Source organism: Ambystoma mexicanum, chromosome 7p (assembly GCF_040938575.1).
Source record: "Ambystoma mexicanum isolate Mex_15411 chromosome 7p, UKY_AmexF1_1, whole genome shotgun sequence".
Classification (NCBI taxonomy): domain Eukaryota; kingdom Metazoa; phylum Chordata; class Amphibia; order Caudata; family Ambystomatidae; genus Ambystoma; species Ambystoma mexicanum.
Genome location: NC_090939.1, coordinates 880,339,526 through 880,354,958, shown reverse-complemented (window position 1 = coordinate 880,354,958; position 15,433 = coordinate 880,339,526). Strand labels below are relative to the sequence as shown.

At 45.9% G+C, this 15,433-nt stretch overlaps 1 protein-coding gene across 4 annotated transcripts in view; it reads left to right on the top strand.

Moving 5' to 3' along the window:
- Nucleotides 1–15,433, top strand: part of CDC16 (cell division cycle 16) — a 755,778-nt gene that overhangs the window by 186,715 nt on the left and 553,630 nt on the right. For all 4 annotated transcript variants that reach the window (XM_069637116.1, XM_069637117.1, XM_069637118.1 and 1 more), the window contains one exon: nt 924–1,083. In XM_069637116.1, the coding sequence (XP_069493217.1) occupies nt 924–1,083 (160 nt within the window). The remainder of the gene's footprint in view (nt 1–923; nt 1,084–15,433) is intronic.

The following is a 15,433-nucleotide window of genomic DNA, read 5'->3' as shown; positions in this document are numbered from 1 at the left end:
GTCATGATCAGAAAGCACTTGCCTTTCCCTGCCCACCAGGAGGAAACTTTAGGCAGGGATTTTGTGAGGAGTCCGTAGGATTCATCACACCCCGTCCCCATAAAGAAAAAAAAAGACTCCCTGTTTTTAAGTGGAGCAGGACTGCTGGTGTTCCAGTCCCACTCTTTAAAAAAAAAAACTACTTTAAAAAAATTGTACAAATTGACCCTGTTATACATTGAACATCCCATGTGCCTTTTGTAAAGAGGCACAGGGGAATGCTTCTTTTCTGCGCATTTCAAAGCACATCCTGTTTGTGCAATTATCCAACAGGGATGATTAAGGGCATCTGCAATCTTACTACTTCATTTGGTATTAGCAAGCCTATGAAAAGGAACTTCTTGCTGTATTTATTATCCTTGATGCATTGTAGTAATGAAAGGTAGTTACTGCTTGTGTTGATTGCCCCAACATCTGAAGAGTTTATAGCAAGATTCCTTGCAGGTTTGTCAGTACAAATAGTTGACATATTATTTTCCCCTCGCAAAAAGTGAAGCAACATTATTTTGCACTATTTCTGTTGTATATGCAATAGGGAAATAGAATTGGGTTGCTTAAATGTGAAAAATGGTCTAGGTTAGGGGTGCATTATAATTGTTTTGTTTGGTACGTGTGAAGCACATTGTTCTGAAGTGTAAGTAAAGGCATAGAGCAAAACCATTTCGTCTCAGTTTCTGGGTCTGACAAAACTTTACTTTGTATGGCATGGCCTCAAAATCTTTCTGCTCCATTTCATCACCCAAGCAGCCTAATGAGTGCAAAAGAAAATTATGTGAGGGTTCCTTTGTGTTCCGATACGTGTTCTTGCTTGTTAATTTTTGTCACTTAATATTAAGACCTAAATATCAATTTGATATGTGACATCTAATGTTGATTCCTCCCAGATTCAAAGCTCAATTTGCCTATTGCGAGGGAAGATCTATGATGCCCTTGATAATCGGACTCTGGCAACAGAGAACTACAAAGAGGCCCTGAAGTTTGATGTGTACTGCTATGAAGCGTTTGACCTTTTAACAGCACACCACATGCTGACTGCCCAAGAAGGTTTGGAATGTCACATTATTACTCAAATGTGTAAAAATATGATGTGGCTGTCTTTAATGAATTATATTCTTTTCCGAACAGTTAGAAACTTTGGGATTCATGTCGCATGTCACACATATATCTAAGTACTTTTATCACAATTGATGATTTTCACCTTATTTGCACCTGCTGTGACATTATTTCCCAAACTGTTATGATAGGCTGCCAACAATAATAATCCACTCTGGGCATGAAGATTTGCTAAAGCAGGGTTCTGCAGTCTGGGGCACTCCTGATAGACAATAACGCCCATGGTTCCTCTCCAGTGACCATTCTAGATAGGGCTGATTGAAATTTGAGTCCAAAAAATTTGCAGAGCCAAATGTTGCCTATTCCTGTGCTGACCAGGTGTGAAGACAAGGATCAGAGTGCTCCGACTATGGGTATGGCAGCAGACTTCCCGAGCGAGTAACTAAGAAGGGGATAGCGGAGAAGTCGATCACAGGCTTTGGGCCATAAGAGGTTCTGACACACATTTTGTCCAAGAGTGATGAGGTAGGGATAAGCAACCAACTGGTGAAGGTGACGGGAGTGTAGTGGAAAGATGAGGAGGTGAGGCCCCAATGGAGATGAGTAAGGCAACTGCAGAGAGAAGAGAAGGACATAGAGGGGGGGGTCACAAAGGCGGTCTGGGGATGGCCAGAGACAAAGTCCCAAACCAACGGTGCACAGCAAAGGGGGCGGGGGGCGAAGGGTCAGTAATCCCAGATTAATTCTCAGAACCTTGTGAGTAACCACAAACTGTACATGCGAAAGGTGTATCTGCTGGTAATTAAATGTAATATCCGAATCTAAGTCAAACAAGGATTGTAAGATATAGAGATGAATTGGTACATGTTATGCGAAGAAGCCCAAAGTGCAAACTTAAGAGAAAAGCATAAAAAGAGGATAGGAAAGAAAGCCTCATATCCAAAGCCAAGTCAAAGAAGAACAAGTTACTCTCTTACCTGGTAACGTTCTTTCGATGGGATGGTCCGACGACGTATTCCATATCTATGACAGTAATCACCACAGCTGTGCTGCTTCGGAAAATCTGCGTCCTGCGTCGATCACGTCGATACGCCGCCCTCGAGGACCTCCTCCGACGGCCGACGTCACTGGATGTTATAAGTAGGACGCGCGACGCCCGTAGCCTCCAGTTGTAGTTTTTTCCCAGAACATGTGCCACCAGTCTTCTGCCAGTCTGACACACAAAGCCTTGCGGAAACGTAAGTTGCAATCGCATAAGAAATTCTGTAGCGGGGAACGCAGGGAGGGAGCGATATGGAATACATCGTCGGACCATCCCATCGAAAGAACGTTACCAGGTAAGAGAGTAACTTGTTCTTCGAAGGGATTGGGTCCTCCGACGTATTCCATATCTATGACAGACTCCAAAAGCAGTACCAATGCAAGGAGGTGGGACAAAGAATTTTAGAAAACAGAAATTTAGCATGCCCAATCAAATTGCGGAGTAAAGGACCGCCCCCGGATGAAATCGAGGGAATAGTGATGTACAAAAGTATGTACCGAAGCCCAGGTGGCTGCATCACAGATGTTGCGAATAGGAACACACCTCTGCAGGGCAGTAGAGGCAGCCATACCTGTGGTAGAATGGGCTCGTAAGCCGACCGGTGGGTCCTTACCCGCCAAGCGGTAATACTCAGAGATAGTCAAAATAATCCAGCGAGACAAAGTCTGTTTCGTCACAGCCTGTCCCAAACGCTTTCCAGCGTAACCAATAAAGAGCTGATCGTCCACTCTGACCCGGGACATGCGTGAAATATAAAAGCTTAACGCTCTCCTAGGATCAAGCCCTCTTCCTTACCAGGATGTGGAGGAGGATAAAATGCCGGAAGAACAACCTTCTGGCCTAAATGAAATTCCGACACCACCTTCGGAAGAAAAGGACGACGAACTCTAAGGACAACCCTGTCTTTATGAAACACAGTGAAGGGTGGCTTAACTGAAAGTGCCTGTAACTCCCTCACTCTGCAAGCGGAAGTGACCGCAACTAAAAATACAGTTTTCAGAGTCAACAGTCTCAAAGGGCATGAATGCAAAGGCTCAAACGGAGCACCCATCAGAAACTTGAGAACAGGGTTCAAATCCCAACCGGGTACCTGGAACGATGACGGAGGGAACACATTAATGAGCCCTTTCAGAAACTGAGAAAATAAAGGAATTTTAAAATAGGAACACTCTTCAGACGAGCGCTTAAAGATGGACAGCGCCGCCAGGTAACCTTTAATGGTACCCACTTGAAGGCCCCTGTGGGCCAAAGAAAGCAAAAAAGACAGAACCATGGGAATTTCACATGCAAAAGGATCCACATTCTTAACCCTGCACCAGTCGCAGAACTTCCTCCAACGGTACAGGGACTTAGTTGTGGGCCTTCTGGCTGAATGCAACACCTCCATCACGTCTTCAGGGAGGTCCCAATCCTTATACCTCAACCTTTCAGAAACCAAGTGTGAAGGGTGAGGGACCTGACCTCTGGATGGAGAACCTGACACGCCTCTCGTGAGAGCAGATCGTCTCGGTAGGGAAGACGACGTGGAGGGCACATGGACAAGTCGAGAAGGTCCGGGTACCACGTCCTCCGGGCCGACGCCGGAGCAATGAGGATCATCCGGGACCCGAACCTCCGTAACCTCCGCAGTACTTGCGGGATGACGGGGACTGGAGGAAACGCGTACAGCAGTGGGAATGACCACTCCACCACAAACGCGTCTCCTAAGGCTCCTTTTGGAGGAAATTCCTGCGAGCAGAACCTCTCGCACTTCCGGTTGACACTGGAGGCGAAGAGATCCACTTGAGGGGTCCCCCAAAGGGCGAAGATTGCCAGGAGAATCTCCTGAGCCAACTCCCACTCGTGAGAGATCGCGCTCTGCCTGCTCAGAGCGTCCGCCGTCTCGTTTTCGTCTCCTGCCAGATGAACTGCCGAGATCGAAACTTCCTGCTGGATGGCCCAGAACCAAAGCTGCATTGCCTCCCTGCACAGAGGAAGTGACCCTGCCCCCGCCCCCTTTTTGTTGAGTTAGTGCATGGCCACCATGTTGTCCGTCAGGATCAGGACATTCTTTCCTCGCACAGTCGGCAGAAAAGTCTTCAGGGCTAGCCTGACGGCCCTCAGCTCCAACAGATTAATATGGAGTCTGGACTCCGACGGAGACCAACGACCGCTGACTGTCAACTCGTTGGCATGAGCTCCCCATCCCGTGAGGGATGCGTCCATCACCTCCGGCTAGGGCAGCCAAAATGGAGCCCCCCTCATCCGATTGCCTTTGTCGGCCCACCACAGAAGGTCCCGGGCGACCGAAGACGGCACCTGAACAGGGTCCGACATCCTGCCGGAGGACTGAGACCACTGGAGCTTGAGTGCCCATTGCAAAGATCTCATCCGCAACCTGGCCTCTGGCACCAGAAGAATGCAGGATGCCATGAGGCCGAGCAGTCTCAAGAACTCGAACGCTGGGAGAGTCTGGGCAAGTTGAAACTTGTGCACCATCTGCTGAATGTGATGAGCCCTCACCTGGGGAGGAAAACACTGCCCCAGGGACGTGTCGAGCACCGCTCCGATGTACTGTAGCCTCTGAGTAGGTGTCAAATGGCACTTCTTTAAGTTGAGGGAGAAGCCCAGCTTGTGGAGGGAGTGGCAGGTGACTGACCGATGATCCAGGACTTGCTCGGGAGAGTGCGCCCTGATCAACCAATCGTCCAGGTAGGGGTAGACGTGAATCCCCCCTTTCCTGAGGTGTGCTGCCACCACTACCATGAGCTTGGTGAAGACCCTTGGGGCGGAGGTCAATCCGAACGGCAGGACCTGAAAGTGTGAGTCGCCAACCGCAAACCTCAGGTACTTCTTGTGCTTCGGATGGATCGGCACATGAAAATAAGCGTCCTTGAGGTCGAGAGACACCAACCAGTCCTGAAATTGAAGGGCCTGGAGGACTTGAGAAAGAGTAACCATCTTGCACTTGTGCTTCCTGAGGAGTTTAACCGCGCAAGTTCATGATGGGTCTCAATCCCCCGTCTTTCTTGGAAATCAAAAAATAAGGGGAATACCATCCCTTGTTCCTCTCCGCTAGAGGCACCAGTTCTATGACGCCTTTCTCCAGCAGGGATTGAATTTCCTGCGCAAGGAGCAGATCCGGACTCTTCAGAGAGAGATTCCCCGGTGGATTGTCTTGAGGCCTCTGCCGGAAAGGAAGACAGCAGCCGTGGGTTATGATCTATGAGAGAGGTCCCACCTACCTTTGTGCCCAAAGTGGAGGTTCCCAAAGCGGGCAGTGTAGCGGCGCAGGTAACACCAGCCCATTACACCGCCCAATATGTGCATGTCCCCTTTTCCAGACGAGGTGAACAACATAAAGCAGACGATTCCGGATATAAGACAGAATCCTGCAGGGTTTTACAAGGAAGTAGAGTCCTGCCTACAGTCATCCGTGCTTACCATGGGTGATGTAGACCTAATATTCCCAGTGATCTTGCCAGCAGATATATGGAAACGAATAAGGAAGGTAGATGACACAACTGCCTTTGGCGCCACATGGGCAGATTTGATGATAGAGGATAGGAATAAAGCGGTTGGAGGAACACCAGGACCAGACCTGGTGGCATTACCAGCACGTATAGTACAGAAGTTAAAAACAATTGTTCCAGAGAAAAGAATCCAATGGGATAAACTGACTGCATGTCTACAAGGCAAAGATGAGTTGGCTACAGATTATTTTAATAGATTTGAAGAAGTATTCACAGACTTCAGCGGGCAAGATGTGGGTTCAGAAGCAGGGAAGAGGTTATTTGTTGACAAATATGTGAGGGGGTTAAGACTTCCAATTCAGGATCTAATAATGACATCAGAGAGTGCATGGCAAGCAAAAACGTTAGGCGAAGTACTGCATATGGCCCAATATTATGAGCGCAGAGTGACTGCAGGAAAAGAAAAAGAAGAGGGATAGGGTAAATCTAAAGACACGGGTATTAATGCAGCAAGTAGTAGGACATAATAGAGGGCGAGGGAACGCACAAGTGAGTAGTAGTTTGAATATGCAGGGGGAACAGTGGGGCCGAATCAGTGTGCATATTGTAAAGAGGAAGGACATTGGCGAGCGCAATGCCCGCATTTACAGAACAGAAATGAGTCTGGTTAGAGGAGACAGCATAGAGGACACCCAGGAGCGAATGGACCGAATAGGAATAGTATGCAGCAGCATCATAATAATGGAGGTAATCAAAACCAATGCCCCAAACCAGAGTCGGGGACAGCAAAATCAACCATATGGAAATCAGAGTGGGGGAAATGGAGGGAAGAGTGGAAATGTTTTCGATACACAGCCAAACACGTATTACAGTAATAGTAATGATTACACATCGGACGATGTGTTATTTCCCCAATAGGACAGCCCAGGACAGGGGTCGGAACCAGTGTCTATTCCCGTGAATCAGAGAGGACCCTACGTAGAAATGAGAGTCGAGAATGAGGAACACCGCTTTCTTGTAGATACAGGAGCACAGAAGTGTTCAATAGACCATCACTTGGTTCCGAATATACCACTGTCGGGGCAAAAGAATATTTCTGTAGGGTTTGCAGGTACACCAGTCATAAACCCAGTGTCCAAACCAGTGCCAGTTACCATAGGACCATTCACTGAACATTGTCCTTTCCTTATAACAGAAAATTGTGGAGAAAATTTGTTGGGATTGAATTTGTTGAAAAAACTAGGTTCTATTGTACATTGCACGGCAGACTGAGTGTTTCTAACGATATGGCCACATTATGCCCCTGTGTCAGAATTCATGTCCGCAGCGTTACCAGGGGAACTAAGTAAACACCAACCTGTATATGGGCAATGCATGACAACGATGTGGGATGTTTAAAGATGGAGCCAGTAAAGATTATTTTAAAAGAAGGTGTTACCCTACCGCGAATACCCCAATACAAAATTCCGGTTGAAGGTGAGAAAGGATTGAAGAGTATTGTTACTGATTTGGTGAAATTAGGGGTAATAGAGGAAATCACAGGCAGTACATGTAACAGCCCGATCCTTCCGGTTTATAAAAAAGGAGGTAATGAGGTACCATACCATTTCATAATTGATCTACGCGCATTAAACAAGGTAGTACATCCGCAATTTCCTTTAGTGCAAGACGTCACTCCAATATTGACAAAGATACCTGTTTCAGTAGAATAATTTAATGTAATAGATTTGAAGAACTCATTCTTTAATATTCCAGTCGACAAGGACAGTAGATACTTGTTCGCGTTCACATTAGGAGGATGATCATTTACATTTACACGGATTCCACAAGGTTACACGGAAAGTCCAAGTATTTACAGTAGAGCATTAAAAGAGCAGCTAGACATGCTGGAATTACCCGTGGGTTGTGTACTTTTGCAATACATAGACGATTTATTACTAGCTGCAGACACAGAGGAGATTTGTAAAGAAAGCACTGTATTACTACTGTCACACCTAGCGGCACATGGCCATAAAGCTAGTTTGAAGAAATTTCATTATAATCGAAAGGAGGTAGTTTATTTGGGCTACCTACTTTCGAAAGGAGGGAGAAGACTAACGTCAGAACGCATAGAAAGTATTTCTTGTATGCCTATTCCAAAGACACAAAAAGAAGTCAGAGCCATAATAGGCATGGCTTCATATTGCCGACAATGGATTGGTAATTTTGCGTTGATTGTGAAACCATTAGTGAATTTGACTAGAAAAGATGCGGTTATGCCTTTGCAGTGGGATGAGGAATGTCGGAGAGCATTTGATGGATTGAAAACTGCATTATGCTCGGCTCCAGTTTTGGGTACGCCGAACTATAAGAACATTTTCAGACTATTTGTGTGTGAAAGTGCAGGATGTGCATTGGCGGTTTTGACACAGGAACAAGGTGGAAGAAATAGGCCGTGCGGCTATTTTTCATCTGCGCTGGACCCTGTAGCGGGCGCACTACCACGATGTTTGTGATCTGTCGCGGCGGCTGCTGCGTCAGTGAAACAAACGGAAGGGATGCTATTGGGGCACACTTTAATTCTGATGGTGCCACATGCCATAGACGTTCTATTAAATAGGACACAGACACAACACCTCACCTCTGCTAGATTGACAAGATATGAGATTATCTTGTTTGCGCCCCATATCCAAATTATGAGGTGTAGCGCTTTGAATCCTGCAGAATTAATGCCATTAACCATAACAGAAATTGGGAAGAATGAATCACCCCCCCACGATTGCTTAATTGTCACTGAGGAAGAAACCAAGGGGAGAGTTGATTTAAGTGATATTCTACAGAAAGAGCTGGATGGAGAGTTATTTTGTGACGGCCCATGTTTTAAATTACCAGATGGCACGACAACTGCTGCATACGCTATCACTACCCTAGAGAGTGTTGTAGAAAGTAAAAGAATCCCCTATAATTCAGCACAAACTGCGGAAATAATAGCAGTAACCAGAGCCTGCGAGATTTCTGAAAATTTGAACGTGAATATATATACTGCCAGTCAGTACACGTTTGGAGTGGTTCATAACTTTGGACGACTCTGGGCTGAGAGAGGGTTTCTGACATCACATGGTAACAGAATTCAACATGGCCCTTTGATTGTACGATTGCTGTCTGCACTCACGTTTCCAAAGCGCCTAGCAATAGTGAAATGCGAGGCACATAAAAAAGTAACATGCAAAATAGGAGAGGGAAACACGTTTGCAGACATGATTGCGAAACAAACTGCCACTGATTTGAATACCAAGATGATGACGGTTCAGACAGAGGAAGTACCCTGTATGATAGAAGATGGAGTTGCGACTGCCAAAGAAATGCAGGCCGAGGCTACGGCCAATGAAATACAGCGATGGGCAGAGGGATCTGCTGAGTTGGATTTGGAGGGTTGATGGGTGGACAAGGGAACTAGAAACTGGATGTTGCCAAATTCATATGTGACTGCAATGGTCACAATGGCCCACAGTCCTACGCACATCTGTGCCAGGAAAATGATACAGCACCTATCTACAGTATGGCAAAATCCAAAAATAAAAAAGAATGCAGAAAGGTTGGTGCAGAACTGTATCACGTGTTTACAACACAATGTAGGAAAGGGAACAGTGACACCAACAGGAAGTTTTGGCCCACCCTCCATGCCGTTTGAGGTAGTTAATTTTGATTTCATAGAGATGGAAAGGTGCCAAAACTTAAAATACGTCTTGGTGGTAATCTGTGCATTCAGTAAGTGGGTGGAGGCATATCCTTTAAAAGACTGCACAGCGATGAGTACGGCAAAAGTAATGTTGAAGGAGTATTTTTCCAGATTTGGCGTGCCCCGTGTCCTATGGTCCGATAATGGACCACATTTTGTGGGTGCAGTGGCATTACAGATATGTGCAGGTCTCCAGATTGATAAGAGATTCCACAGTTCAAGGCATCCGTGTTCTGCCGGTCTTGTGGAGAGGCACAACGGGATACTTAAATCAAAGATTAGCAAGATTTGTACGGGAAGCAAGTTGAGTTGGGTGGATGCATTACCTATAGCACTATTATGCATGCATGCATACGTCTGTAGAGGCTAAAACTGGGCTCTCCCCATACAAGATCATAAATGGGGAGGCCGGCAAATGTATGGTGCGCACCTCAGCCAAAACGGCTCAGTGAGATAGAACATCCTGTGCTTAGTACTTATTGTGGCCTTTTAATGCAGAAATTGCGTTTGATTCATCAGCAGGTGCAGGAGGCATTACCCGTGCAGTATACCGGTCCGGGGCACACGCTGGAGCCAGGAGACTGGGTGCTGCTAAAAAACTTCAAAAGAAGGTCATCATTAGCACCCAGGTGGCGCGGGCCCTATCAAGTACCTTTGGCGACGCCAACGGCAATCCGGGTGGATGGAAGGAAGTCGTGGATCCATGCCACCCATGCCAAAAAGATTCCAACTGCACTGAAAGTCTTGCCTGACACCGATGACTGGAAAGAGACAGCGGTCGCAGAGACAAAAGAAACTGTTGCCAGTGTGCAGCCACCTGATCTGCCAAAACATGAAGTGACACTCGAAACAAAGCCTGAGACGATTGCCAAAGAGGGGGAAGGGCAAAGAGTGCCCCAACGTTGCCCAGCAGAATCGACATCACTGTTGACCAACGTGAAATCTGCCTTGCAAATACCAGCAGAAACAAATCGTGTACCCCTTTGGCGCCCACCAGCACTTGCCAGCACGCCAAAGACCGAATCTGCATTATTGGCGCAGCACACCCCAGCACCTGCAGAAGCGCCGCAGGCTGACTTCAAGCCTGAATCTGAAAGTGCACCGGCACTGTTCACGGACGATACGATACCAGGAGCAAGGCGATACAACCTGCGGCCTCGGAAGACAGTGATCCGCGATCTTTTTCTTTTGGTGTTTGTCAACCTCTGGTTCAGCTCATGGACGGAGAAGGAATCAGGGGTGTAGAGGAGAGAAGCGTGAGAATTGTGCAAGTCGGACAATTCAAGACTTGCGGCTCCTCGGTGCAGTCATAAAAGTACATGTGTCTGGAACCAAAGTGGACAAGCTGGGCACGCATGATACTGAGGCGAAAACTGATCAAAGGTCCTCTGAGCAGTATAAAAAGGGACAAGTGATCTCGCCTAAAAACGAATAATCGAATCCAGGCTAAAAAAAAGACAGGCAAAACTGAACTGGGAGAATTTCATTGAATTTATAGACATCAGAGCAAACGCGACAAAGAGAGATATCCACAACGAACTGTGATAAGGAAGAAGAAAGAAGACGAGAAACATGCCGGGACCGGTTCCAGCCTCCTCCTGCACCAGCACTGCTGAAAATGAGTCAGTTATAAAGACTATAACTTTAAGAAAAACGCATGGTAAAACAAATTGTATGCTGACACTAACGATAATGATGTGCTTTATGAGCGTGGTAGCACCAATATCGACATCCCTAATATTATGGTGGGTAGAAACAATACACCCATTAGAAATGTTTTTACCAATAATTAATATATTCACTACTGAAAGCCCGGTGCAGGTGATCACTTATACCCTACCCTCAATGGAAGAAAAACACAGGGAAGGTTTTGGGAATAATACATTATTATTAATCATGAACATGATGCATGCAATCATGAAGAAAACAAACTGCTGGGTATGTGCCCATTTACCGCAGCATGCTGGGAAAGGAATAGGGTGGTATGTGCAGCCGTTACCATTAAGTTCTGCATGTAGTACATCTTTAGGTGCAATGTTCTATGGGAAGTGGAATAAGAGTAATAGGGGTCAATTGGGCAGAACCAACATGAATGAGTTTGATGAAATAATAATGAAGCCTGTAGGTTGTTCCATTTTCCATAAAGCACAAGTAATAACCCCAGAGCCCACGAGGAAAAGCACACGAAAAATAACACGACAAAATAGACGAGATAGATTGTCCCCGCCAGAAAAAACATCTGTAATGACGTTTCGTGTAAGAACAGAAGGGAACAAAGATGCGATTCCCCCATCTTACACAGTGAATTATAGCCCAAGAACTGTCCCGTTTTGCCTGAAAAAGAAAGGATATTTTTCGGTCGGAACATATACTGGTTGTATGAATACGGTGGTACTAAAATGGGAAATAGAACCAGTATACGTAGGTGATCCAGTTTATTTTATATGTGGAGAGAAAGCATACCCTTGTTTGCCCAGAAACTGGGGAGGTACATGTTATCTCGGGCTATTGTTCCCAGGAGTATTCCTCTTAGAAACAGCAGCCATGGCCAAATTATCCAGAACTAGAGTCAAAAGGACTGCCGAAGGTGTTTTAATAGCAACTGATGTAGCAAAATCATTTGTTCCATTCTTAGGACAGATAGTGAACTCCTATAATATAAGGCAATTGTCCAGAATCCTAAAGAATACAATAAACACAACAACAGATATATTATTCAACATGACGTTGGAAGAAAGAGGAATCAGGTTAATGACGCTGCAAAATAGAATGGCTCTCGATGTGATCCTGGTTGATCGTGGGGGAATTTGCAAAATAGTGGGATCAGCATGTCGCGTTTATGTCGATGACTATTCCCCCACGATCTTTGAAGCAATAAAGAAAATGCACGTTCTAAACTCTGAACTCCCCACGGGAGAAGGGAGCTGGGAAATAGGATCTTGGTTTTGGAAAATACTACGATCTTGGGGATGGAAGCTGATCTCAATACTAGTAGTGGCGTTCGGAATATTCCCAACGTGTTGTTGTTGTATACATTGTTTACCCATAGTTTGTGCAGAGGTAACTGAGGGATGTACGGAAGGATGCATGCAAATGATGACAAAGAAAAAACAACCTCATGATCGAACTAGCCCAGACCCAAATGAGATGAGAGTAATGAAAGAGTTGATGGCAATAGATATTACTGAAGGCAATGATGACCATGATAGCATACGAGACTCCGACATAAGTACTTCAGTTTCATCATCACTAGAGGAGGTTTCAATAAATAGATGAGACGTTTGGCATACGGCCAAAGGAGGGTTTTTCAGTCTAGAAATCTAATTCGAGACCGCAAACGTATTTTGGTGGCCGTAGGCCAACCGTCTCATGCACAATACGATAGAATATAGGTTTTCGAGTGTTCCAATGAACAGCCATTTTGATGTAACAAGAATCGCCATTTTGTTTTCTAACAATTGCTCATTGCTTTCTGTGCCTATTGCTTCGCAGTATATTTTCCACTTACACTGCTCGACTGTGAAACATTGCTGTCTGTATATGAAAAGGACAAGGCCACAGGGTTGAGAGGATAACAAGAGTTTTGCTGAAATACAAACGTAGGCAGCGCCAGGAAGAATGCCCGGCTCCCTCCTTAATGTAGCCTTGAAGCAGAGCCGCAGGGCATTTAATCATTTCACAGCTGCCAGCCAGTCTCGTTATATGGTAGAATATGTTAGAATAATACCGCTAAAGGCTTGAATTATGGTTTTCTAACGGCCCCCCTTTGCTGAGCCCGCTAAGAGCATGTTGGCTCCCAGGACGCGAATAGCACCTGATAGATAGCAAGGTCCGGAATGCAACCCCCTCTGCATGTAGCTCGCTTCCAAGAACAGAAACGCCATGTTCTATTCAATAACCGTAAGATGCCTACGCACTCACAAATTGCAAATTGTTACTAGAATAGATGTTTGAAGGTGTCATAGTGGTCGGAGATGTCCATCATCACACCAAGTTCAAAGAAACCCAATGAAGAGGGGTGTTATACATGTCATAGCTGATTGTTTGATATGCATTTTGTATATATGTAACTGATGTACGTAATTCACTCTCTTGCGTCCCTCGAGGTCTAGAGATGCACGTCGCGGGACGTTGAGACCGAGTTGGCCAACTGAGACTTTTGCTTTGCAATAAAACCCTAGCTTTGGGAATACAACCTCGTGTCTGGCGTCTCTATCGTGTGTGGTGACTCGCCTTGTTTCCATAGACATCAGGGTCCCCTAGGGGCCCCTTTAAATTGGTCAGAACAGTTTTCATCAATCAATTTTTCTGGAAATGAGGAGAGAAAAGAGGGAGCATGGCTGGATGGGCTCCAATAGGTGGCAAACTGTGCCTGCACCACAATAAAATGCAGCCTCATGTCTGTAGCAGCCATTCCTCGATAATCAAAAGGCTTAATCAAGAAGTTTGAACAGATCCACAAAGCCTTTTGGTGGCAAACTATCTGCTTCTTGGACAGAAAAATCATGTATCGAAAGGGGAAGGCTTGGACATCCTTTTACTTTGTTCTATGCTATGTTGGTATGCTATGCTGGTGAGGTGGCTATCTGCCAGAAGTTTGGATTTATCTCCGCTGATCGGCCTCTCCAAGAATACTAAGGGGTCCTGCCCTCATTTGTAATCACTGATATCTGCAAGCCGAAGCACAGCCTTGGTCAAGGGGGAAAGCCACATTTTAACTGTTTATGCAGAGTCCTAAGTAATCCCCAAACTAGATCTCTGACTTGAGATGGTTCAGATTCATGGCAGGGTTTCTAGGGAAGAGCAGGATGTCATCCACATAGAGAGAGAGGATTGCCCTATTTTCCCCTAGAGATAATCCCCAGAGCTCATGGTGTTGCCTCATTTTGGCTGTCAAAGATTTGGCAACAAGAGCAAATAGAAGGTACAAGAGAGCGGACCCCCTCCCTCATGCTGTCACCTAGAGAGAACCCATCTGACTTGCTTCCTGCCAGACAAGCATTTTCCACTGGATCGGAATAAGGGAAACTACCAAAAAGTACTGTACTGCGCACAGGTTCTGTAGACAGACTTAACACTCATTAATTTTTTCGAAAATCAATTATCCTGTAGGTTACTGTTCTTAGTCACTTATCACTTGATGTGCTTTGCACTCTGAAGTAAACTCCACTGAGAATGGGCCTGTGTGGCTGGCTTTCATACCCTGCAGCAGAAGTGGAGACATGGCGAGAGTTGGCGTGCTGCAGCATACTGGGACCTTCTGTGCGCTCTCTCCACCTGTCGACGTGTCCTCTTCACACCGGTCGCCTCACTTATGCGCTGCTGTGTTGCGGTGCAAATATCTCAGAAACAGAAAGTCCTAGGGCATTGAAACGTGGTATCTGAGGCCTTCAAGTTTTGTTCCTCACATTGAGACGCTTCCCCCCACTTGTCGACTCACTCTGGCACGATGCCGTGTGTTGCAGTGTAAATATTGTGGAAACGGTGCTTCCTAGGTCCTCGAAATGTGTTTTTCAAGTTTTGTTTCTCACATCAAGACTCTTGGAATGAGCTTTGTCTGGTCTTCTATGACCACATGGATGTTTTGCCGATTTCAGGCAACTGTGTCATGTATTGAGGTGATGAAATTCGGGAAAAGGGGTGGGTTGTGCAAATGTTATACAGCCAGTAGACAGACATAATCACACTGTCATTAATTGTTGAACATCAATGATCCTGTAGGTCCCTGTTCCGAGTCACTTATCGTTTGATGTGCTTTGCACTCTGAAGTAAACTGCATGGAGAATGGGCCCGTGTGGCTAGCTTACATAACCTGGAACAGACGTGGAGGGGAGGCAAGAGTTGGCATGCTGCAGCATAATTGGACCTTCTGTGTGCTCTCCCCACTTTTTGCCTCGCCCTGGTGCAGTGCATTGCAGTGCAAATACCTCAAACAGTGCGTCCTAGGGCCTTGCAATTGTGTTTTTTAGGTCCCAGAGGGACCTTACGTTTTGTTCCTCGCATCGGGATGCTTAAAATGACCCCCACCTTGATGATTCACCGCTTCCAGGAAACCATCTCGTGTGTGCAGGGCCTGAAATCCGGTGAATGGGGTGGAGTGTCCTCATGTAATGTAGCCAGTGACGTACG